Source organism: Aptenodytes patagonicus, chromosome 3 (genome assembly GCF_965638725.1).
Source record: "Aptenodytes patagonicus chromosome 3, bAptPat1.pri.cur, whole genome shotgun sequence".
NCBI classification, from domain to species: domain Eukaryota; kingdom Metazoa; phylum Chordata; class Aves; order Sphenisciformes; family Spheniscidae; genus Aptenodytes; species Aptenodytes patagonicus.
In genome coordinates, this window is record NC_134951.1 from 1,411,348 (window position 1) to 1,434,987 (window position 23,640).

The window sequence follows — 23,640 nt, forward strand, 5'->3', positions numbered from 1 at the left end:
CCCACCCTGCGTGGGGTCCACGTGTTTGGGGTGCTCGCCGCGGGCCACGCGCGCTCTGCAGCGCAGCGTGCTGTGTGAGGCACGCAACCGTGCAGGCATGTGTGCGTGTGTGTGTGTGAGATGCACGGCAGAGGTGGGGTGCATGGGCACGCACACAAGCATCCGTGCAGATGGGGGCATGCTGGAGGGGCTGCAGGGCTGTCGTGCGACGTGTGAGTGTGTGAGTGTGTGTGTGGGGGGCACGTGCGTGCGTGTTAGTATGCGCATATGCCCGACCGTATGCGAGTGTGCGCGTATGTGCACACGTGTGGGCATATGCGTATGAGTGTGCGTGCAAGCGTGGGCAAGGGAGCGCGTATGCACATGGGTGTGCAGATATGGGTGCATACGCGTACGAGCGTGTGTGCGTGTGTGCTGCGTACGAGCGTGTGTGCGTGTGTGTGCGTGTGTGTGCGAGTGTGGCTGAGGGGGTGCACCTGGGGGTGTATGTGTGCGCATGAGCGTGCTTGTGTGCACCTGTGTGCGCATACGCGTACGAGCGTGTGTGTGCAAGTGTGGCCCAGGGGTGCACACGGGTGCATACGTATGTGCCTGAGTGTGAGCCTGCGTGCACGCAGGGGTGCGCCCGTGTGTGTGGGTACCAGTGTAGGTGCCGGTAGGTGCAGGTACTGGTGCGGGTACTGGTGCGGGTGCCGGCAGGTGCAGGTACCAGTGTGGGTACCAGTGCAAGTGCCAGTAGGTGTGGGTACCGATGCGGGTACCGGTGCAGGCACTGGTGCTGGTGCTAGTAGGTGCGGGTACCGGTGTGGGTGCCAGTGCGGGTACCGGTGCCAGTAGGTGCGGGTACCGGTGCGGGTACCGGTGCAGGTGCGGGTGCTGGTGCCAGTAGGTGTGGGTACCGGTGCGGGTGCGGGTGTGGGTGCCGGTGCCAGTAGGTGTGGGTACCGGTGCGGGTGCAGGTGTGGGTGCCGGTGCGGGTACCGGTAGATGCGGGTGCGGGTGCCGGTGCTGGTAGGTGCAGGTACCGGTGCGGGTACCGGTGCTGGTGTGGGTGCTGGTGCGGGTACTGGTGCGGGTGTGGGTGCCGGTGCCAGTAGGTGCAGGTACCAGTGCCGGTGTGGGTGCCAGTGCAGGTGCCGGTGCCGGTAGGTGCGGGTGCTGGTGCCGGTGCGAGTACTGGTAGATGCGGGTATGGGTGCGGGGTGCCAGTGCCGGTAGGTGCGGGTGCCGGTAGATGCGGGTGCAGGTGCCGGTGTCAGTAGGTGCAGGTACCAGTGCAGGTATGGGTGCGGGTGCCGGTGTGGGTACCGGTAGATGTGGGTGTGGGTGCCGGTGCCGGTAGGTGCGGGTACCGGTGCGGGTACCGGTGTGGGTGCGGGTACCAGTAGGTGCGGGTACCGGTGCGGGTACGGGTGCGGGTGCTGGTGGGTGCGGGTGCGGGTACCGGTGCGGGTGCCAGTGTGGGTGTGGGTGCTGGTAGGTGCGGGTGCGGGTACCGGTGCGGGTGCCGGTAGGTGCGGGTGCCAGTGCCAGTAGGTGCGGGTACCGGTGCGGGTGCCGGTAGGTGCGGGTGCGGGTGCGGTACCGGTGCGGGTGCGGGTGCGGGTAGATGCGGGTGCGGGTGCGGGTGCCGGTAGGAGTGGGTGCGGGTACCGGTGCGGGTGCCGGTGCGGGTGCCGGTAGGTGCGGGTACCGGTGCGGGTGCCGGTGCCGATGCCGGTAGGTGCGGGTACCGGTGCGGGTGCGGGTGCGGGTGCCGGTAGATGCGGGTGCGGGTGCCGGTGCCGGTAGGTGCGGGTACCGGTGCGGGTGCGGGTGCGGGTGCCGGTAGATGCGGGTGCGGGTGCCGGTGCCGGTAGGTGCGGGTACCGGTGCGGGTGCGGGTGCGGGTGCCGGTAGGAGCGGGTGCGGGCGCGGGCGGCGGGGGTGGCGGGGCGGTGGTGCTGAAGGACAGCTCCGCCCCCGCCCGCCCCCTCCGCCGCCCCCCGCCGCCCTCCCCGCTCCGCCGCCGCCGCCGCCGCCGCCGCCGCCGCCGCCGCGCCGAGCCGAGCCGAGCCGCGCCGGGCCCTCCGCCGCCGCCGCCGCCGCCGCCGCCGCCATGCCCCAGACGGCCCCGCCGCCGCCGCCCGCCGCCGCCGCCGCACCATGAAGCGGCAGAACGTGAGGACGCTGGCGCTCATCATGTGCACCTTCACCTACCTGCTGGTGGGCGCCGCCGTCTTCGACGCGCTGGAGTCGGAGGAGGAGACGGCGGAGCGGCGGCGGCTGGAGGCGAAGAGCCAGGAGCTGAAGAGCAAGTACAACCTCAGCGCCGAGAGCTACCGCGAACTCGAGTGGGTCGTCCTCAAGCTCAAGCCGCACAAGGCCGGCGTCCAGTGGAAATTCGCCGGTTCCTTCTACTTCGCCATCACCGTCATCACTACCATAGGTACCGGTTGCCCCCGCCCCGGCGCTTCCCGATGCCCCCGGAGACCCCTCCGCCGCCTCCCGGCCACGGGATACCGGCTCCGGTCACCCTCCGTGCAGACCGTCCCCGACGCGCCCGTCCCCGCGGTATCGGGGCGACCTGCCCGCCCGGCTTCTCTGCCACCGGGAAACCCCCGCCCGAAGCCCCCGCCCAGCCCCGCGGTATCGGGGCGACCCGCCCGCCAAGCTCCCGCTGCCCCCGGGAAAGCCCCGCCAGCACCCTCCCCAAAACGCCCATCCCCGCAGCGGCAGGCTTACCCGCCTCCGCCACCGGGAAATCCCCGCCCGACCTCCGCCCGTCCCCCCGGTATCGGGGCGACTCTCCCGGACGGCTCCTCCGCCACCGGGAAACGCCAGCCCGGAGCCTCCCGAAATCTCCCATCCCCGCGGCGTCGGGGCCACCCGACCCGCCCGTGGCTCCGCTGCCCTGGGAAACCCCAGCCCGGACCTCCGCCCGTCGCCCGCGGTATCGGGGCCGCTCGCCCAGCCCCGCTCCCCAACCCCGGAGCCCTCGCCGGACCCTCCCCGTCGCGCCCATCCCCGAGTCGTCGGGGATCCCTCCCGCCCCGGCTCCCTGTCCTCGGGGAACGCCGACCTGCCCATCCCCGTGGTCTCTGGTCTCCCTCCTCTCGAGACCCCCCCCCCGCTCCCATCCCTGCAGCCTCTGTGCTCCCCATCATCACGTCCCCAGCCTCGGGGACCCCCACACGGGCCCGGGGCTCCTCATCCCTACTCCCACCCCTTCTGCAGCTTGGGGGTGCTGGGGGGGGGGCGGGGGCTGAGCTGGGACCCCCTTTCCAGCCCTGCAGGGAGGTTCCCGGGGGGGTGCAGAGTCCGGCAGGGCAGTGGAGGCAGTGGATGTTCGGGGGGGGGGGTTAACAGTGGGGCTGTGGGACAGGCGATTTCCTTGGCTGACCCCTTCCCTGGAGGAGGAGGAGGAGGAGGAGGAAGGTCCCCTGGGGACAGGGTTCCCTTGCAAGCCCGTCTCCTGCCCTTCCCGGCATGGCAGGACCCCCAGCCCGCGGGGGATGGGGACGTGTGCCTGCCTGCACGGGTGCTCTGGCCCTACAAGGAGGGTGTCGGCGCTGCACCCCGGTGCTCAGGGTGATCTCCCTGCCCTGACCCGACCCGGGGGTGTCCAGGGTGCTCCCCCACTTGGGGAGGGGGGCTGCAAGAGCTGGGGGGGGGGGGGCTGCAGCATCCCCCCGTGTTCCAGACCGCTGCTCTGTACATTCACCCGGTCTCATCATCAACCCGTCTGTCCTCTGGGTCCCCTCGACGGAGCGCCTGGGGTGACCCACCGTCTCCTGCTCCCCAAACTGCCCCATCCTCAGGGCACCACGAGGGCCTGGAGGGCCGGGGGACAGCCGGTGGCTGGACCGGGATGGCACGTGGCTGGCCTGGCCCCCGTCAGCATCCCCGCAGGTACCACGGCCCCGGGGAGATGCAGGCAGGAGCTGGAGGGGTGGGGGGGCTAGTGGGGCACCAGATTTGAGACGCGGGTGTTGGGGCAGCTGTTGGTTCCCAGAGCTGAGACGCTGGTATTGGGGTGGCTTTTGGTTCCCGGGGCTGAGATGCGAGTGTTGGGGCGGCTGTTGGCTCTCGGGGCTGACGCGGGTGTCGGGGTGGTTGTTGGTTTCCAGGGCTGAGATACGGGCGTTGGAGCGGCCACGGGCTGAGCGGAGGCAGGGTCTGGCCTCTCCCGGCTGGCGGGAGCAGCTGGGAAAGGCTTTGAAAGTGAAGACAAGCAGCTTATGTTTGACGTGAGAGGGAGGAGGAGCGGGCAAGGGGGTGCGCGGGGGGCTGGGGAGAGGAGCGAGCGGGAGGCGAGCGGGAGCGAGCGGCGTCTCGCCAGCCCACACAAAGGATGCTGCAGTGACGGAGGAGGGAGACAAAGCCAGCCCTGTGTGCACGGTCCCGAGAGGCCGTGGCTCAGCGCCGGGCTGCGGGCAGGCGTCGGGGGGCCCCTGCCCTGCCTCCCCCGGGGCACCCAGCTCCCCTGCCCTGCCTGCAGCTGCCTGGAGCCTGGGAGGGATGGAGCAGGGGTGGCTGAGCACGGCTGAGCCCCGAAGCAGGCGTTACACCCCAGCAAAGCATCCCGCCAGCTGTGGCTGGGGGTTAAAACCTTAAAACCTCAAAACCTCATTTTGGGCTTGATGTGGGAGCTCAGGGTTCCCCTCTGGGGTTGGGGTGATGACACCCGGCCCCAAAAAATGTGTGTCCAGCCGCAGCGGAGTGGGAGGGAAATGCAGAGGGAATGTCCCTAAACTGGGCTTTACTGCTCTGCAGGCGTCAAGCGCTTCTCTCCCGACAGCTTCAGCCTCTCCGTGATGTCCAAGGGTGTGTAGGAGGAAGGGGCACGGACATAAATACGTGAGGCAATATTGTTTTTATCAAAATCTGATGATTTTGAAGGCAGGCGTTTCAGCTGGCCTGTTGTAATGGAGCTCGAGTGCTGCTGAACGGGGCCAGCATGCATCAGCAAAGAGAGCAAAATCATCAAAAGCCAAGAGAGGGGAAAAAGTTCCATTATTCCCATGAAATGGGATTTTCCAGTGGGGAAAAAAGGCATTCTTCCAGGAAATCACCAACCAACCCTTCTGTAAAGCTCCTGTTGCAGTTGGGGACAGCGAAGAGCCAGGTTCCCCACTGTGCTCGGGAGGCAATCGGGATGCCGGGGCTCCCGTGCCGGTCAAGGTCCCCGTGCCATGGCCGGCTTTAAAACAGGAAGGAGGAAAAACCGGGAGGGCGACGGGTCCCACTCGGAAAGTTTTTCTTATATTTCGGGTTTGGGGTTTTTTGTTTTTTTTTTCCTTTATCTGGGAAAAGAGCCAAGAGGCAAGCCGCCCTCCCAGCGCGGCTCCGAAGGTCTCCCTCCCTCTGTGAGGCTGCCCTGAGCCCTGCACCCTGCTAGTGGGGTGCAGCCCCCCACCCCGAGGAGCTGCCCCAGCGCCCGGGGACCCCCAAAGCACCGCGGAGGGGGACTGGGGACCGGGGTATTTAGGTTTGCCGTCACCCGCTGCCCCCTTCCCTGCAAAGCCGGGGGCAAGGGGAGCTGCAGGGCGGGCAGGGAGGGAGCGTGCCTGCCCTGGCAGCTGGGCAGAGCCAGCCCCGGGGTCCCCTTGCGGGATGTCAGCGTCAGCCGGACACGTCCCCCCTGTCACTTCAGTCCCCATCCCCTCACCAGGGGCCTCCATGCTCCAGGGCCGGCTGTGACGGCTCTCGCTGGATGGCTCCCAAAAAACACACACACACACACACACACACACACACACACCCCCAACCTCGCTGTGTGCAGAGAGGCGAGCGGCCATCTGGGCCCAGGCAGGTGGCGAATGCCACCGCGGTGTCACCATCTGTCACAGCCCTCCTCCCTCCCCACTTGTTTATCAAGGGAGCAGGGACCCTGCCCGGGCCAGGAGACCCCGGGGCGAGACCGGCTCCCCACTGACCCTTTTCTGCACGTGGTCTCCCCATCAGTCACCCCGTCACCCCCGTCCCCGGGCTGCCTCCTCCGGTGGCAATGTGCCTGTCCCCACCCCATTGCATCCATAGCATCTCTCCCGGCGGGAAGCCCTTCCCTGCTTTCGCCTGCGGGCTTGGCCTGGGGATAGAGAAAGGAGGAAGGACGAGGACATGGGAACCGGGGACCGTGATGCTCTGGGTACCGATGCCACAAGGAAGGTCCCAGCGGGCACATTTCTTCCCAGCAGTGCCAAAAAGTGCCCCCCCACCACCATGCCCGGTCTCTACTCCCACCCCGGGGACCGCTCACCCCTGTCCCTCACCCCAAGGTGGGTCCGTGTCCCATGGCCCTGGGGACACCCTGGCACATGCACGCCCAGTCACCTTCGGTGCCAGTGGTACCGGCACAACCCTCCCGGTACCGGCACTGGCACCGGTGGGAGGGGAAGGACCCCCGATTCTCGGGCCGTGCACAGGGAAACATCTCAGGGAAGGCATGGGAGCTGCCGCCGCTGGGACGAGGAGCAGGCTGCAGTAGTTTTGCGGCTGCAGTGGGGCTGGTCGGGGGTTTGGGAGGCCAGGGATGGGGCACCCGCTCCCTCCGGACATTTCTGTTCCCATCCTGCACTAGCCGTGCCTGCTAAAAACGATAGCAGTGGAAATTAGTGTTGGCACCTACGAACATGCCTTTGATAGGTTTCAGAGTTAACGTGCTGGAGGGAAAAACTGTACCGCTCTGTTCCAGGGCTGGGATTCCTCTCCCCTCAGCCCAGACCCCCACGGGAGGTGATGCCCAGGCAGCGGGGAGAGACAGGCGGCCTCTCACCCCTTTCAGCCCCTGGGGATGCGCAGGGCCTTCCCCAGGAGAGCGGCCCCGTCCAGCCTGGCGGCTCCTCGGCCGCTGCTGAGGTTCATTTGGGTGCCCCAGCCGTGCTGCTGAGCCACAGGAGTCGGCAGAAAGCAGCACTGGGAGGTCAGGAACCGCTTTCCTTCCCTCTCCAGTTAGGCATAAGGCCGCCCCTGCCACCTTTGCCTGTGGTATGCTGGGATTGCTGGTTGGGGTGTTCATTCTGATACCTAATGAGGGCATATGCGCCTCTGCCACTGATCCTCATAGCGGGGAATGAGGACGAAGAGGGTGAATGAGGAGATGGCACGTATGCACCGAGACCGGAGCCGTCCCCGAGCCCTTCCCAGCAGCGATGTCTGTTTTAGGGGTGGCAGTCGCAGCACCCGCTGCCCCAGCAGTCTGCCCGGCCGGGGCTCAGCGCCTTCGCCAAGGAGGCGAGGCCTCTTCCCGGGGAGGCTCCAGCAAACCTGTGGCGTGGCGGGGTGGGGAGGTAGCGTGCGTGGTCCTCTCCCACAGGATTCAGCCCAGGCACCCTCCGAACCGGGGGCTCAGCCCCGCTAGCAGGAGCGCTGCCCCTCCGCGAGCATCCCCCCCCCATCCCCCCCTCCCTCCCAGGCTATAAATTCCCTGCTCCTCTCCATCCCGGAGCGGCAACAGCAATTAATACCCGCTCCCTCCCTGCCCCCCGCCTGGCCTCTCCCAGCTGATGCCTCATTAAACCCGACAGCAAAGCCTGACTCAGAGCAAGGGATAAACACCACGTGCCGGGGCAGAGATGCTCTGAGGCGAGGGGGGGGGGGGGGGTTCATCGCCCAGGACCTGGCAAAAAACCACCAATTTCTTTGGGTTTGGGGTTTTTTGGTTTTTCCCCCCAATTGCCAAGCCCTGAGGCTGGTTGCTCGGGCTCGGTGCTGCCAGGTCCGGTGCCAAGAGGCCGGACCTGTGCCGGAGCCACGGGAGAGCCCCGCTCTGCCGGCCTGTGATTTATGAGCCGGCTTAAATATTTATCCTGAGGCAGCTCTCAGGCTGAAGTGACTGCGGCGCAGGATTTATAGCAGGCACCGCCACCTTGGATAGATCACGGCCGGGAGAGTTAATTGAAGGAACAAGAGTGGAGCGTGCTGCGGCGGGGCGGGGGTCTCGCCTGTCTGGCTGCAAAGAGGGGTGAAGGAGAGCGGTTGCGGGGCAGAAGGGCCCCACTGGTGCTGCAAGTGGTGTTGGGCGCTGGTGAACGGTGCATGGCACTGCACATGGTGCTGGGCGCTAGTGCACAGTGCTGGGTGTTGGTGCACAGCACTGCACATGGTGCTGGGCACTGGTGCACGGTGCTGGGTGCTGGTGAACGGTGCATGGCACTGCACATGGTGCTGGGCACTGGTGCACAGTGCTGGGCGCTGGTGCACGGTGCTGGGCGCTGGTGCACGGTGCTGGGCACTGGTGAACTGTGCATGGCACTGTACATGGTGCTGGGCACTGGTGCACGGTGCTGGTGCATGGCATGGTGCACAGTGCACAGCACTGCACACGATGCTGGGTGCTGGTGCATGGTGCTAGGTGCTCAGTGCACGGTGCTGGGCATCTGTGCATGGCATTGGGCACAATGCTACATGCTAGTGCACAGTGCTGGCGCACGGTGCTGAGCACTGGTGCATGGCACTGGTGCGCAGTGCTGGGTGCTGGTGCATGGTGCTGGGTGCTGGTACATGGTGCTGGGCGCTGTTGCACAGTGGTGGGTGCTGGTGCACAGTGCTAGTGCACAGTGCTGGGCACTGCTGCATGTTGCTGGTGCACGGTGCACGGTGCTGGTGCACCATGCTGGGTGCTGGTGCACGGTGCTGAGCACTGGTGCATGATGCTGTTGCACAGTGCTGGGTGCTGGTGCACAGTGTTGCGCGCTGGTCCTTGTTGGTGGTGCACGGTGCTGGTGCACAGTGCTGAGTGTTGGTGCACCATGCTGGCTGCTGGTGCACGGTGCATGGTGCTGGGTGCTGGTGCATGGTGCTGGGTGCTGGTGCACGGTGCTGGTGCACAGTGCTGAGTGTTGGTGCACCATGCCGGGTGCTGGTGCACGGTGCTGGGCACTGGTCCTTGTTGTTGGTGCACCGTGCTGGGTGCTGGTGCACGGTGCTGGGCGCTGGTCCTTGTTGTTGGTGCACCGTGCTGGGTGCTGGTGCACGGTGCTGGGCGCTGGTCCTTGTTGCTGGTGCACCGTGCTGGGTGCTGGTGCACGGTGCTGGGCGCTGGTCCTTGTTGTTGGTGCACCGTGCTGGGTGCTGGTGCACAGTGCTGGGCGCTGGTCCTTGTTGTTGGTGCACCGTGCTGGGTGCTGGTGCACGGTGCTGGGCGCTGGTCCTTGTTGTTGGTGCACCGTGCTGGGTGCTGGTGCACGGTGCTGGGCGCTGGTGCACACCCCTCCACACCTTGCCACTACCCAAACTAAGCAGAGCGCCGGGAGGAAGGAGCCGCATCCTGCTTTTCACCGGGGAGGCCCTGAGCGAAGGGACCTGGAGAGGCCCAGGGCTGAGTGATGGGGCAGCCCCCCCCCCCCCCCCGCCCCCCGCCAGCCTTCGGCTCTGCCCTGCGAAGGCCTGAGCCAAAAAACGGTGGAGAATAACCCCATTTTTTGTAGACGAGGAGCAGCACACGGCACCCACCCGCCTCCCCGGGGGAATGCGAAGGGGATTTGGCCGGGGAAAGGGCGGCGGGGAAGGAAGCACCCCTGGCGTAAGGAGCTTTGCAGCGAGAGCCATCAAGGGCTCAGGAGCTTTAGCTCATCAGGGAGGAGGTAACTCCCCGGGGAGACGATGCCTGAGCTTGCGCCGCATCCCCGTCCCGCTCGGGCTTGGGGGAGCAGGGGGGGTGCGTTTGCAGATGGGGCGGGGGGAGCCAGGGCAGCGTGGAGGGGTCCTTTGGGGTCTGAGCCTTGCACCAGGCTGGGGTCTTTGTCACCCCTCGGGGGGGGGGGGGGGGGGGGGGGCCTCAGGGCCTCCTGCAAGCGTGGGAGGTGGCCCCGGGGTGCTGCACGGGGTGGGGGGTGTCACCGCCTGTGCCAGGGTCCCTCTGCCCAGCGGTGTGAGCCGATGCGGGCAGGGCAGCCCCCGGCCCTGCCCGGCCCGGGGCAGGCAGAAATTGGTCCTAAAGGCCTTAAACGACTTTTTATTCCCCCCGGAGGCCCCTTTTCCCTGTGCCGGTGTAGAAAGCAGCTCTGCTCTTGATTTCAGCCATCCCCGGGGCTGCGGGGAGGTCCCCAGCCGCAGGTCTGTGCTGTCCCATGCGGTTATGGGGTGTCCTTCCCCCCCCCAAAAAAAAAACAACAGGACCAGCTTCTCGGGTCGGGGTGTCTGCCAGCACCTAGCCGTGCCCATCGCCGGGGTATCCCGCCTCGCCCGCCAGCACAGAGAGTACCCCCCATCCTGCTGCAGGGCCCCTAAGGGCAGTGGGGGGGCCCGGCTGCACCCCCCTTTTGCAGGAGGAGGGGAGGGATGGAGCGGGGGGGGGGGGGGGGGGGGGCGGAGAGGACCGGGAAGGGGCCTGGCGGAGCCCCAGAACTGAGGGAAAAATTGCCAGTTTCGGCGCAAACAGGGCGCTTGGCCGGCTCCGGGATTTTCCATGACACCATCCTGACCCCCCCCGCTACGGCAGGGTCTGGCCCCAGCCGGCAAGCAGCAATGCCTGGGGGGCACGGGCACCAGCTGCGCCCCCAAACCCTCCCGCTCTGCCCCCTCCCCGGGCAGGCGGGCAGGGAGGGGGTTGTGGGGCTGCCCCCCGCCACCCCGCTGCAGCAGGAGCAGGGATGGGGGTGGCTCTGAGCCCCTTTGGGGGGGTGATGCCCCCCAAATGTATAGGACAAATCTGGGGGGGAGGGGTCACGGTGATGCTGGGACTGGGGAGGTGGCAGGGGTGCAGATGCTGCTGCGGAGGATGGGAGGGGGTACCGGGGGGGTTACCCCAATGCTGTGTTTTGGGAGGCAGGCAGGGGGAGCCCAGGGTCTGGCCCCCACCTCCACCCCACCCCCCCCCCACCCCGCTGGGGAGGCGGTGTCCTGGGGGGTCTCCAACCCCGGGGTCTCTCCCAGCCCACAGAGCAGGCCTGGCACCCCTCCCCAACCTGACCCCCCCCCAGGGTGACCCACCTCCCGGGGTGACACCCCCCCAGGGCAGCCCCCGGATGGAAGGAAGGAAGGAAGGAAGGAAGGAAGGAAGGAAGGAAGGAAGGAAGGAAGGAAGGAAGGAAGGAAGGAAGGGTGAATGCGTGGGCAGGTGGGTGGGTGGATGGATGGATGGATGGATGGATGGATGGGTGGATGGATGGATGGGAGGGTGAGAGGACGGCCGGCTGGCTGCCCCTTCACCTGCCCTGGTGAAGGCGCAGCGAGGACAGTCCCTGCTCCTGGTCCGGGACCCAGCTGGGACGGGGGCAGCCTGGGTACCGTGGGTCCCAGGGCTTGCCCCAGCTCTGCATCGCCCAAGTTCAGCCTAGCCCCAGGGAGCCGCTGCCCGGGTCCCGTCCCTCTGCTCCGGCTGCCTCTCGCCCTGCCCTGCCCAGGAGGTGTCCCCAGGCAGGATGAGCCCCTTCCCGCTGACCTCAACCCCTGTCCTGGGGGGGACGGAGGCGTTGTAGGGCGCGTGTGTCCCCACGTAGCACAGGCAGCGCCGTACCCCTTGGTGCCAGGGCCGTGTTTGCTCAGGGCAGGCTGGCAGCGCTGCTGCTGCTGCCACATGCTGCCTTTCCCAGCCGCTCCCTGCCTGCTTGTTTGCGCGCCCTGCGAAGACGGGGCATCTCCCAGGCAGCGCCGAAGGGCACCCCATGTGCCAGCTGCATCGCCTGGGTCCCCATCCCCGGCCTGGGGGACATCTGGGGTCCCCAGGCTCAGCCCGGGACTGGTTAACCGGCAGGGCTAGGCGCAGCCCGGGTTGCTCTTGACCACAGGCGATGGAGAGAGCTCGGCACTGCCCGTGCCCTGTTCGTACCTCGGCCGAGCTCGTGTCACCCAGGGGACACATCGGGAAGTGGGTGCCCATTAAACGCTGAGCGGGATGCTGGTCCTTACTGGGAGCAATGGGGCGGGGGGCTGCGGGGCTGGCAGGAGGAGGAGGAGAAGGATGCTGCCCGGGGCACGCTGCACCTCAGGGGATTCCCACCCACCGCCTCCATCTCTGGGGCACCCCAAGGGTTTCACCATGAGGGCCAGGAAAAGGGGGTGCCGGGGGCAGGCACCCGGGGGGTTCAGGACTGGGTGCTTTGGGCTTTGGTTGTTTTTGGGTGCTAAAGGGCTTTGGGAGCGTGAGGTTGCTGCGTGTTGGCCGTCAAGCCAGCCAGCTGCGTGCATAAGGTCTGCTCGGGGAGGGTGGTCTCCATGGGGTGGCCAACACCTCCGGAGGATGAGGCTTTTCCACCACCGAGGCATGCCTGGGGCACTCCTAACTGTGGATCCTTGGGTGTCTACGGATGCAGTTGGATCATTCCTTTCTCCCCAAAATGCACAGGAACGTATCAACCTTGGTGGCTGCTGCTGAACCTGCTGGGAAACGGGGTGGGAAGGGAGGCAGCGCTCCGTGGGCTGTGGGGTTTCATGGTCGTGTGAAACCAGGCTTGGAAGGACCAGAGTTGTCTACACCCCAGGCTGGGACAGAAACTGGGGCTGCTCCAAAGCGTTGGAGACCCCCAGGGTGGTCAGTGGTTTGGTAGATCCCCCATCAGCCGGGACGCCTGAACCTTCCCCATCGCTCCTGCAGCCTCACCGCCCGGCAACGGACAGTGAAAGCTGCAGGAGGTCAGAGACCACGGTGAAGGGCTCTGGCATCCCTCTGCGAGGGCCAGACTGTTGCGATGGCAAGAGCCAGCAGCTGCGCTGGGTAAGGGAGGGGGACACCAGCCACTCGTCCGCCCAGCAGACACCTGGGCTATGGGGGGGTGAGCATGGGTGCCAGGAAGAACCCACCCCGCGCCCAGCATGGACCCCGGGAGCGTCCCCCGCCGCTGATCCGGAGGAGGAGAGGCGTGATAGCTCTGGCAGCGGGACGCAGGGCTCCTGCCTGGGTGTGGAGGTGTCCTGGCATGGGCCACGGCTCATGGCCACCAGCCCTCGCTCACTGCCAGCGCCTGCTTTCCTGCAGCGATTTCGTAAAGCAGGGAGCTGTTTTCCTGACTGCTTCATACCCCTAATACCCCAGCCCAGCTCCCAGCCCCTCTTGTCAGCTGGGACTCCCCATGCCCTGCCCTGGCTCCCTCCATCCCCCTGCCCTGGCTCCCCGCACCCCCTGCCCTGGCTCCCCGCACCCCCTGCCCGGCTCCCTGCACCCCCTGCCTTGGAGAGCTCAGCCCCCTCCCATACCCCTTCAGCACCCAGTGCCACCTCCCAGGCACCCTCTCCTTGCCTTCCCAGCCCTTCGCACCCTCCAGCTTTGCAACAACTCCGCTCTGCAAATTTCCCCCCCCTCCTCCCGTCCCCAGCAGCTGCCCCACTAATCCCCGCCATCCATCCATCGCTCCTGACAGCCTGGGATTTGCTCCAGGCCAGGGACCAGCCGAGACCTGCACCTGCTCCACGGAGCCGTGGCCAGATCCACCCCTGCTCCTCCACAGCCCTAAAAAGGAGACAAGCCGGCCGCGTTCCTCAGGGACATGTCATATTTTCTCCCTGGGGACACATGCTGTGCTCCCTGACTGCTTGCAGCACCCCGAGCGGGAGCCTAGGGCACCCTGACTCTGCTCTCCCCTGGCGGCATCCCTCCTGGGACACCCCTTTGAGGAGCACCCACCTGGCGGGGAGATCTGGGGGGGCTGCAGGAGGGATGGAGAGGGGCAGGGATGCTGAGCCCCTTCTGCAGGGAGGGCAGGAGCATGGCGGGGAGCCTCGCTGCCTGTGCCCGGGAGCCTTGCCAGGCGGGGACATGCCACAAAGTCAGGCATGCCGGTGCGGCGGGGCAAACGGAGCCGCTGTTGAACCTGGCAGCTGCCGGGACTTTGCGGCATCCCCAGGAGCCAAGCCCTCCTCTCCAATGCATTTCCCTCCTGCAGTGAATGAAACCGCAGGTGGAAGAGGGGTTTGGGGGGGTTTCACCCTCTCCGCCGCCTTCCCGGGCTCTCCCTCTCCTCGCCAGCTGGAATTCATATCCTGGTGACCTTCCCTCTGTCCTCAGACGTGCTGGAGATCAGGCAGTGCCTGCTGAAGCTGGGGAAGGGGGGGCTGGCAGATTGACGGACGCTTGGACGTGCTGTGAGAGCTCGTAAACTCCCTTCCCCGGGGAAACGGGGCTAAATATAGCTGCGGGAGGCTGCAGTGGTGTGGGGCAGGCAGGAGCAGGCAGGAGGATGCTCAGCGAGGCTGTTGGCAGGGATGGGGCCCACTGGCAGCTCTCAAGGCTCGCATCCTAAAGCCCCGTCCTCGACCGGCCGATGCATGAGGAATGGGGAGATTCGGGCTGTTGGGAGGGGGGCAGAGGCGTCTGGCAGGAGATGAAGGGCAGGAGCAGGCAGACAGGCAGGAGGAGGGCTCGGTGCCTGCCCCGAGGGCAGCGGGATGTGACCGCGGTTTGAAATGCACCTCCCGACTCTGGTGCAGGACCTGGCGGCCACCCCGGGTGGCACGGCATTGCCTTGGCATCCCCTCTGCCGCTGGGGAAGGGACAGCAAGCAGCAGAAAGGGAGAGGACACCAAGCAGCCGGCAAGGAGGGGACGCCAAGCAGCAGCCCCGTTTTCCATCAGCGAGGGAAGGGGCGGGCTGGCACCCAGCACTGATGAGAGCAGTGATGCTCTGCGGAGATGCTCTCCGGGGCTGCTCTCCAGCGATGCTCCCTGGAGATGCTCCCCGGAGATGCTCTCCGGGGCTGCTCTCCGGTGCTGCTCTCTGGTGATCCTCTCCGGTGATGCTCTTGCAGCCGCAGCCCGAGCCGGTGGCGCTGGCAGCTGGGAGAGGTCACGCCAGCTCCTCGGAGGCGGCTTGGACAGAGATCTGATGATCCTTGTTTTCACCTTGCTCCGGCCCGGCTTAATCCTTGGCCTCCCGAGGCTGCCGGCGAGGGTGACAGTGAGGGATGCCGCCTGCCTCTGCCCAGCCAGGATTAAACAGAGCTGGGGCAGGGCGAGTTCTCCTCCGCCGTTCCCACGGGCTTGGGGGCTGCTGCGGTGTTGTGGGTGCCGGGCCTGGTTTAATTGCTAGGACAGGCCTTGGAGAAGTGGGTGCTGTGGCGGCTGTGCTTGTGCCCAGCCTTGTCCCAAGCACACTCGGAGTCCGAGGGAAGCGTTTTTGAGCACCCCGGGGTCTGAGCAGGGCGGTGAGCTGTGGCTGCAGCCCCCGGCCCCCAGTGCTGCTCCTGCCCGCCCGCTCCTCCTGCCCGCTCCTCCTGCCTGCTCCTCCTGCCTGCCCGCTCCTCCTGCCTGCTGCTCCTGCCTGCCTGCTCCTCCTGCCTGCCCACTCCTCCTGCCTGCTGCTCCTGCCTGCCCGCTCCTCCTGCCTGCCCGCTCCTCCTGCCTGCCCGCTGCTCCTGCCTGCTCCTCCTGCCCGCTCCTCCTGCCTGCCCGCTCCTCCTGCCTGCTCCTCCTGCCTGCTCCTCCTGCCCGCTCCTCCTGCCTGCTCCTCCTGCCTGCCCGCTCCTCCTGCCTGCTGCTCCTGCCTGCCTGCTCCTCCTGCCTGCCCACTCCTCCTGCCCGCTGCTCCTGCCTGCCCGCTCCTCCTGCCTGCCCGCTCCTCCTGCCTGCTCCTCCTGCCCGCTCCTCCTGCCTGCCCGCTCCTCCTGCCTGCTCCTCCTGCCTGCTCCTCCTGCCCGCTCCTCCTGCCTGCCCGCTGCTCCTGCCCGCTCCTCCTGCCTGCTCCTCCTGCCTGCCCGCTCCTCCTGCCTGCCTGCTGCTCCTGCCTGCTCCTCCTGCCTGCTGCTCCTACCTGCTGCTCCTGCCTGCCCGCTCCTCCTGCCTGCTCCTCCTGCCTGCTCCTCCTGCCCACCTGCTCCTCCTGCCTGCTGCTCCTGCCTGCTGCTCCTGCCTGCCCGCTCCTCCTGCCTGCTCCTCCTGCCTGCTCCTCCTGCCCACCTGCTCCTCCTGCCTGCCCGCTGCTCCTGCCTGCTCCTCCTGCCTGCTCCTCCTGCCTGCCCGCTCCTCCTGCCTGCCCACTCCTGCCTGCCCGCTCCTCCTGCCTGCCCACTCCTGCCTGCCCGCTCCTCCTGCCTGCTCCTCCTGCCTGCTCCTCCTGCCTGCCCGCTCCTCCTGCCTGCCCACTCCTGCCTGCCTGCTCCTCCTGCCTGCTCCTCCTGCCCGCTGGCCATCCGCCGAGGGCAGCCTGTGCCCCAGCCCCTGCCTGCCCCCGCAGCCCCCGGCCTGCTGGCTCTGTGGTGCTGGAGAGAGGGAGAGGGAGAGGGAGAGGGAAAGGGAAAGGGAAAGGGAAAGGGAAAGGGAAAGGGAAAGGGAAAGAGAGAGGGAGAAGGGAAGTGGAAGGGGAAGGGAAAAAGAAGGAAAGGGAGAAGGAAAAGGAAAAGGGAGAAGGAAAAGGAAAAGGGAGAAGGAAAAGGAGAAACAAAGGGAAAGGAAAAGGGAAAAAGGGACAGGAAAAGGGAAGGGGAAGGGGAGTGGCTGGTGCCTGGTGGCGAGGGCACCTCCCGCAGCGCAGGGGCCCTGCACAGCTCCCCGGGGCAGCCCGGCTCGGCACCCACACATCCCGCAGGCTCTGCTGCCTCTGCCCAGCTGCAGGCGCCCGGGATCCATTAGGGACGAACCATCTGCCAGCACAGAGGCAGAGTGAGTCCTGTCTGCGTGTGTTTCACGCAGGCAGGAGATTAATTGAAACCCAGATGGGCCCTCCGGGGCTGGGTGCGGATGCTCCCCCAGCTCTTGCGGCAGCCCCCGGACGGCGGGCAGTGGGGCGCAGGGACATGGGGACGCGGGGCTGGGGTGGCAGAGGAAAGCCAGTCGCCCTTGTCTCTTGCGTCCTTAAAAATCCCTGTTTTCCCCACCTCCTGCGCCTCTCCACCCGGCTGCTCTGAGATGGGTCATCCCAGGATGGGTATTTCAGGGAAGAGCGATCTCCAATTTCCAAAACCCCAAGGCTGGGGAACGTCCCCCCACCCCAACCAGGGCCCATCCAAGCATCCCTCAGCTGCCCCCACCCCAACCCGGGGATGCAGCACCCAGTCCATCACCCCCTGCCAGCCCCCCAGCTCCTTTCCCCACGAGCCGAGGGCTTTCCCCCTTCTCCAGCCCCCTCTCCTTCATTTTCATTTGGAGACCCCATTGTCCCCCCAGCCTGCCCCGCCATCCGTGGTCACTCCTTGTGCCTGGGGGTGAGGATGGCACCGGTCAGGGTTGGGGTTCACCACCCGCAGCTCAGTCAGGCAAGGGGTTTGAGACGCTGCACCCCCTGCACCCCTCTCGGACCACCAAGCTGATCCCGCTCTGTGGCTCTGCTCCCCAGGTTACGGCCATGCAGCCCCCAGCACGGATGGGGGGAAGGTCTTCTGCATGGTCTACGCCCTGCTGGGGATCCCCCTCACCCTCGTCATGTTCCAGAGCTTGGGCGAGAGGATCAACACCTTCGTCAAGTACCTCCTCCACCGCATCAAGAAGTGCCTTGGCATGAGGCGGGCAGAGGTCTCCATGGCCAACATGGTCACCATAGGGTTCTTCTCCTGCATCAGCACCCTCTGCATTGGGGCAGCTGCCTTCTCCTACTACGAGCACTGGAGTTTCTTCCACGCCTACTACTACTGCTTCATCACTCTCACCACCATCGGCTTCGGGGACTACGTGGCCCTGCAGAAGGACGAAGCCCTCCAGAACAAGCCACAGTACGTGGCCTTCAGCTTCGTTTACATCCTGACGGGGCTGACGGTCATCGGGGCTTTCCTCAACCTGGTGGTGCTGCGTTTCATGACCATGAACGCCGAGGACGAGAAGCGGGATGCCGAGCACCGGGCGCTGCTCACCCGCAACGGGCAAGCCAGCAGCATCCACACCACAGACGCTGCCTCGGCCACGCCGGCGGCGGTGGGGGGCGGCGGGGGCGGCTTTCGGAATGTCTACGCCGAGGTTCTCCACTTCCAATCCATGTGCTCGTGCCTGTGGTACAAGAGCCGGGAGAAGCTGCAGTACTCCATCCCTATGATCATCCCCAGGGACCTCTCCACCTCGGACACCTGCGTGGAGCAGAGCCACTCCTCGCCCGGCCGCTGTCCGGAGACTCCCTCCAACAGATGCTTCTGCAACGCCCGCCGGTCGGCCATCAGCTCCGTCTCCACCGGTCTCCACAGCCTGGCGGCTTTCCAGGGGCTCATGAAGCGCCGCAGCTCCGTGTAGCCCCTCTCCATCCCCACCCGCGCCCCCCCCCCGACCCCGCCTCGGCCCCGCGCCCGAGGACCTTTTTCTTGGTCACGGCAGGAGGAAACCGCCCCGGGGTCTGGCTGCGGAGGGGGAGGCAGCGGGCTGGGACCCCTGGGGGGCCCGGGGACTGTGCTCCTCTGCCGGGACTCGGGAGGGATGCAGGAGCAGCGGCGAGGCTGCCCCGGTCCTCTCCGAAGCAGGAAGAAGGGAGCTGCTGGTTTTATTTTATTTTAATTTAAATTAATTTTATTTTATTTTATTTTGCAAAACCACTCCTCAAAAATGTGAAACTTGAAGAGCTGGAGAGTGTTTTAACCTGATGGGGTGGGGGGTACACCTGCACCTCCCACTGTGATACCTCTGTGCAAGCGGCTGGGGACACCCGTGGCCCCGGGGCAGCCCCATGGCAGCCCCATGGCAGCCCGAGCGTGCGAGGCTGCGTGCCACAGCGCGGCCGGGAGCCGGGTGCGTGACTGTGCGTGCACCGGAGGCCTCGTGGGACACGGGGGAGAGGAGGACGTGGGGATCCCGGCACCGACCATGGGCAGCAGCAGGGTCCCGTCCCCTCCATCCTCTGCCTCCTCCGGCGACAGGGCCACCGCGGCGAAGGCGGGCATGCATCAGTGGGCAAATCAGGCTAAGAGGGGCTTAGACGGAGCTTTTTCGATCGCTGCGCACGTCAGCCTGCCCTGCGGCCGAGAAAACAAGCCATGAGTCACGTAGGCTGCCGAAAACGCCTGCCGCGGCTTGGTGGGCAGCCCTCCGAGAGCTTTATGGGGTTATTTGAACCCTTTTTAGATGGGCAAACCTGGATGTCCTCGGGATTTTCCCGGTGGCGAGGCAGCGAGAAGCCCAGAGCCATCCCCGGGAGGCGGGACGGGCGGCAGCAGCACGGTCCCCTGGGACCCCCGTCTCCATCCTCCCCCGCGACAGCTCTGGGGCCGGAGCCGTTACCCTCGGGGAGCTTTTTTGGGGGACAACCTGGGGCATTGTAAGACTTTTTCACCCTTCTCCTTCACACCCCCGGGTTGCACCAGTCCCCTTTCGACCCACACCCCATCTCGCCCCGACACCTTGAGCCCAGAGCAGGGGATGCTCCCCCAGGGGTCCCCCTGACCCCCCAGGATATCCTGGGGGTCACCTCCGGCACGGCCACCCCATCATGGCAAGAGGGGGGCTAAAACTTCTTTCCTTGCCCCCCTCCATGCACGGGGCAGCCCCCAGCCCCATGGGGAGCACCCCCATTGCCCCCAGGACCGTGCTCCCCCCCTGCCAGCACCCAAAGCACGGGCTGTCCCCCCCCCCAGCGGGGACACCGGGGGACGCCGTGACATGCACTGGCCCCTCTTTGAGCCCCGGGGGTGCCAGGGGGACTTTGGGGACAGCCGGGGCACCCAGCCCGCCTGGTTCCTTTCTCACCTTTTAACAGAAGAAAACCAATGTATTTCTAATACTTGACGACCTGTACATACTGTTAGATACCAGAGAGGATATTTATTATAAATGACGCTATCATCATATCTATAGAAATCTATAAATATCTATCGGAAAGGAGTCCTGGGGGAAACTTGTTGACGACTCTGGGGAAATTCTTTTTGCTCTCTGCATCTTTCTCATCCTAGGGCACCCGCAGGGAACCACCCTCCCCCCGGCAAGGTTTCTCTGGTTCTCATGCCAAAGTATATTTGTACCACTGAGTTACTTTCCTTAGAGAGAGAAAATAAAGGCTGGTTCAAACCTCGGCACCGCTTCGGCTCCTTCCCTCGGACACTGGGTGAGGATGAGGGGCTGGGAGCGGAGGGTCCTGGTCCCCTGGGACCTCCCCACATCACGGCTCCGTGCCCCATCGCCTTTGCTCTGCAGGGTCCGGGAAGTGTGAGAATTTTCTCGGGATAAGCCTCTACCCCTCCCCTGACTTTTCCCACAGATGAGGGAGGGGAGGAGAGAGGGAGAGAGAAGGAGAGGAGAGGAGAGGGAGAGGAGAGGAGAGGAGAGGAGAGGAGAGGAGAGGAGAGGAGAGGAGAGGAGAGGAGAGGAGAGGAGAGGAGAGGGGAGGGGAGAGGAGAGGAGAGGAGAGGAGAGGAGAGGAGAGGAGAGGAGAGGAGAGGAGAGGAGAGGAGAGGAGAGGAGAGGAGAGGAGAGGAGAGGAGAGGAGAGGAGAGGAGAGGAGAGGAGAGGAGAGGAGAGGAGAGGAGAGGAGAGGAGAGGAGAGGAGAGGAGAGGAGAGGAGAGGGTCAGCTTTGAGCTCTGCCAGGGCTGCAGCATCCTTTGGTGGGCTCAGCGGGAGAAGGGTCTCGGGCTGCTGGGTAGGGCAGAGCCCCTCGGGGCTCCCCAGCCTTTTCCATCCCACCCACTGATGCAAGGCTGGAGGGGACCCTGCAGCAGCTTTTCCCATGGGAGCCCCCCAAAGCCCAGCAGAGCTGTATCTCTCCTGCTCTTGCCCGTAGCAGCATCTCTGCAGCCTTGGCTCAGGCTGGAGACCTCCCTCTGCTCCATGCAACAGCCAAGAAGCGTCCGACGATTGCGAGCAGTTGTGATCTGCTGTGCGACCCGGGGGGACAGGGCTGAGACCCCCTGTCTTGGGCTGCGTGGGGAAACTGAGGCACAGACAGGAGACACACAAAGGGAGAGCCAGGTGTACCTCGAACGGTGGTGGGCATCTGGCTCCAAACCTCCAAGGGGATTTGGGCATCGCTGACGGCCAGGACGCACCGGGATGGACGGGGACATGCCACCTCCCTGGCTGGGGCCACCAGCAGAGCTCTGGGCTGCTCTCCTGCCTTTAAGTGGATAAAACCTGCTCCCTCCAAACCCAGGCAAGAGCCGCCAGCTAATCTAATAACGCTAAGCCTGCAAAGAGCAGATCTGTCTTGGCAGCAGCCAACGGAGAGAGCGGCTCATCCGAGCAGCAGCTTTCACCCTGCCCGAGGGTGCACCCATGGGGATGCAGGAGCACTGGGGGACTGGGTGCTTCTCCGGTGTTGGGTCCCTCTGTGAACCCTTTCCTCCTGCCCCCGGGATGCGGCTGGAGGGGGTGGAGGCGTCCCTCCCGTCCTCCTCTGCCTCCAACGCTTCCCATCGGGAAGACACGATGCTGAGCTAGCTGGAGCTTTGGTCTGATCCAGTATGACCATTCCCAGGGTGTAACTGGTCTTCCAGGCTCCCAGCCCTCTGCACGCAGCCGCCAACCTGCCCGGCGTGTGCACAACCCCCTGGCACCGGGGCAGCTGGGGACAAAGTCACTGATGGGCTGGGGTGGACCTGCTGGGAGGCTGCTGGTGACACAGGCCTGGGAGTGGTGGAGATGCCAGAGGATCCTGCTGCCGTCCGGAGGGACCTGGAGAGGATGGAGAAGCGGTCAGAGGGGAACCTCATGACGTTCAATGAGGAGAAGCGCAAAGTCCTGGCCCCGGGGAGGAACAACCCCACGTAGCCATGGCCACCCAACTGGAAAGCACCTCAGCCGAAGAGGACCTGGGGGTGCCGCTGAACACCAGGTTGACCACGGTGTCACGGTCATGGTTGACCAGAAGGCTGAGGGTATCCTGAGCTTCATTAGGCAAAGCATTGCCAGCAGGTCGAGGGAGGGGATCCTTCCCCTCTACTCAGCCCTGGCGAGGCCACACCTGGGTCCAGTGCTGGGCTCCATAGTCCACGAGAGACATGGATATACTGGAGAGAGTCCAGCAAAGGGCCGTGAAGGTGGTGGACTGGAGCATCTCTCCTAGGAGGAAAGGCTGAGGGAGCTGGGGAGCAGAGAAGGCTCGGGGGGGGGGGTCTCACCATGGCTATAAATACCTGATGGGGGAAGAGGATGGGAGCCAGGCTCTCCCAGTGGTGCCCAGTCACAGGACAAAAGGCTCGGCCACCTCCAGCGGGTCCTCCAGCCCCACCATCCGCTTCGGGAAAACGGGGCATCCCCAGGGGAGCAACGGGGACCCGCAGGGACTGGTCCTTTCTGGCCAAGCCAGGGCCGTGCAGGCAGGTCCCTGTTGCAGGCAGAGGATGGGGCGGGAGCTGGGACACCCCCATGGCAGGGGGCTGAGAGGTGTCCCCTACGGAGGAGCCCCCGGTGTCAGCCCCAGGGTGTTTAGGAGCACCCAAGCCATCCGCCCCTGCTGCCTCATCCCCCATCTGGGTGATTTTTTTCCCCTCTCAAAGCACTTAAATTTTCCTTGTCAGCCGTAGCCCAAATATTTACAGTCCGCTGGAGCAACTTCAAATTCCTCCCTGGTATTAAGCAGCGCGGCCGTGAGCGAGCGGCCGCGGGTGAAGCTCAGCCCCCGGGGCAGATGGGACTTATCCTGCCCCCTCCTCCAAGCCGTGAGGAAGAGGAGGAGAAGAGGCGGGGAGCGAAGGCTGCTAGCCCAGCCAAAAAGGGGCCAGGTAGGGGATGGGGAAACAGGTAGTGAGTGGGGAAAATGGGGGTTTTAATGGGGGAAAAAAGAAAAAGAAATAAAAACTCATGCTGCTGTGGTTTCTAAAGAAGTTTTCAGTAAATAGGGCTTTCATTTTAAAAAAATCCTTATTAAATATTTCTGTTTTCCCTTCCCAGCTTGTTAAACCCAGTGAAAAGCTCCGGCAGACACTGCTGGGGGCGGGGGGGGGAAACCTTATTTTTATTACCCCCACCTTTTCCCCACTCTATCCCACACGTGGCCCCAACACCTCTATTGCCCTGCAGCGGGATCCTTTGGATGCTGAGGGCATCCCGAGGCAGCTGGGGGACTCGGGACCCCGGGGACAGGGACATGTCAGGGGCCACCGCTCCCTGCCCCCAACCTGCCCCCTCAGTGATCCGAATCCGGGGGGAGGCGTGGGAGAGGTGCTGGGGACGAGCAATGTGCCTGGCTGGATGCGGCCGCGGGATGGGGAGTGCCAGCGGCACCGGCCTGGGGACCCTGAGCTGGTGATGGGGACACTGGGGTGACCCGGGGGGTGGAGGGAACCCGCTGCAGCCAGTGGCATCTCCATGGGCAGCATCACGTCATCTTCTGTGGCATGACATCACGCCGGGGTGATGGGGTGATGTCACTCCCTTCCTGACCTCGCCGGAGCAGCACCGGGGCTGCCTCCCCGACCCCTGCCCGCAGCCCAAAAATAGGGGTGCCCCAAGGAAGAACCACCCCATCCCTCGGCCGGCATCGGGGCTGGGTGCGGGTTTCCCCAGCGTCCGGGCAGCTGCTTTCGAGACGGTGACGAAGACAAGGCGGAGGCAGGCAGCGGTGTCCCTGCCCACGCCTGCCCACCTCTGCCCACGGCCCCGGAGCCTGTTGGAAGGTGGGGGAAACCAAACCCCCCACCCCCGGGAAAGGGCGAACGGGGAGGGATGGGAACGCTCCGGCTGGTGGCCCCAAGCGAGGGGAAACGGGAGCGGAGCCCGAGAGATGGAAGAATTAAGCGCTCTGTTAATGAGGGGACAGGCGTCATGGCCTCATTAATTACGTGGGGCCGGGGAGCGTCTCTGCGGGTGGGGGGGGGGGGGTATGTGCATGTGCACGGACCTGCAGGGATGCACGTGTGTGGGTAGGAGATGCCACCGTCCCCACC

At 65.6% G+C, this 23,640-nt stretch overlaps 1 protein-coding gene across 1 annotated transcript; it reads left to right on the forward strand.

Annotated features, from left to right (window-relative positions):
* The first annotated feature begins 2,145 nt into the window (after positions 1 to 2,145).
* On the forward strand, positions 2,146 to 18,071 carry KCNK3 (potassium two pore domain channel subfamily K member 3). Its single transcript, XM_076332493.1, has 2 exons — positions 2,146 to 2,428; positions 17,186 to 18,071. The coding sequence occupies exons 1-2, from the start codon at positions 2,146 to 2,148 to the stop codon at positions 18,064 to 18,066; spliced, it is 1,164 nt and encodes a 387-aa protein (XP_076188608.1). The 3' UTR covers positions 18,067 to 18,071.
* Positions 18,072 to 23,640: the final 5,569 nt, after the last annotated feature.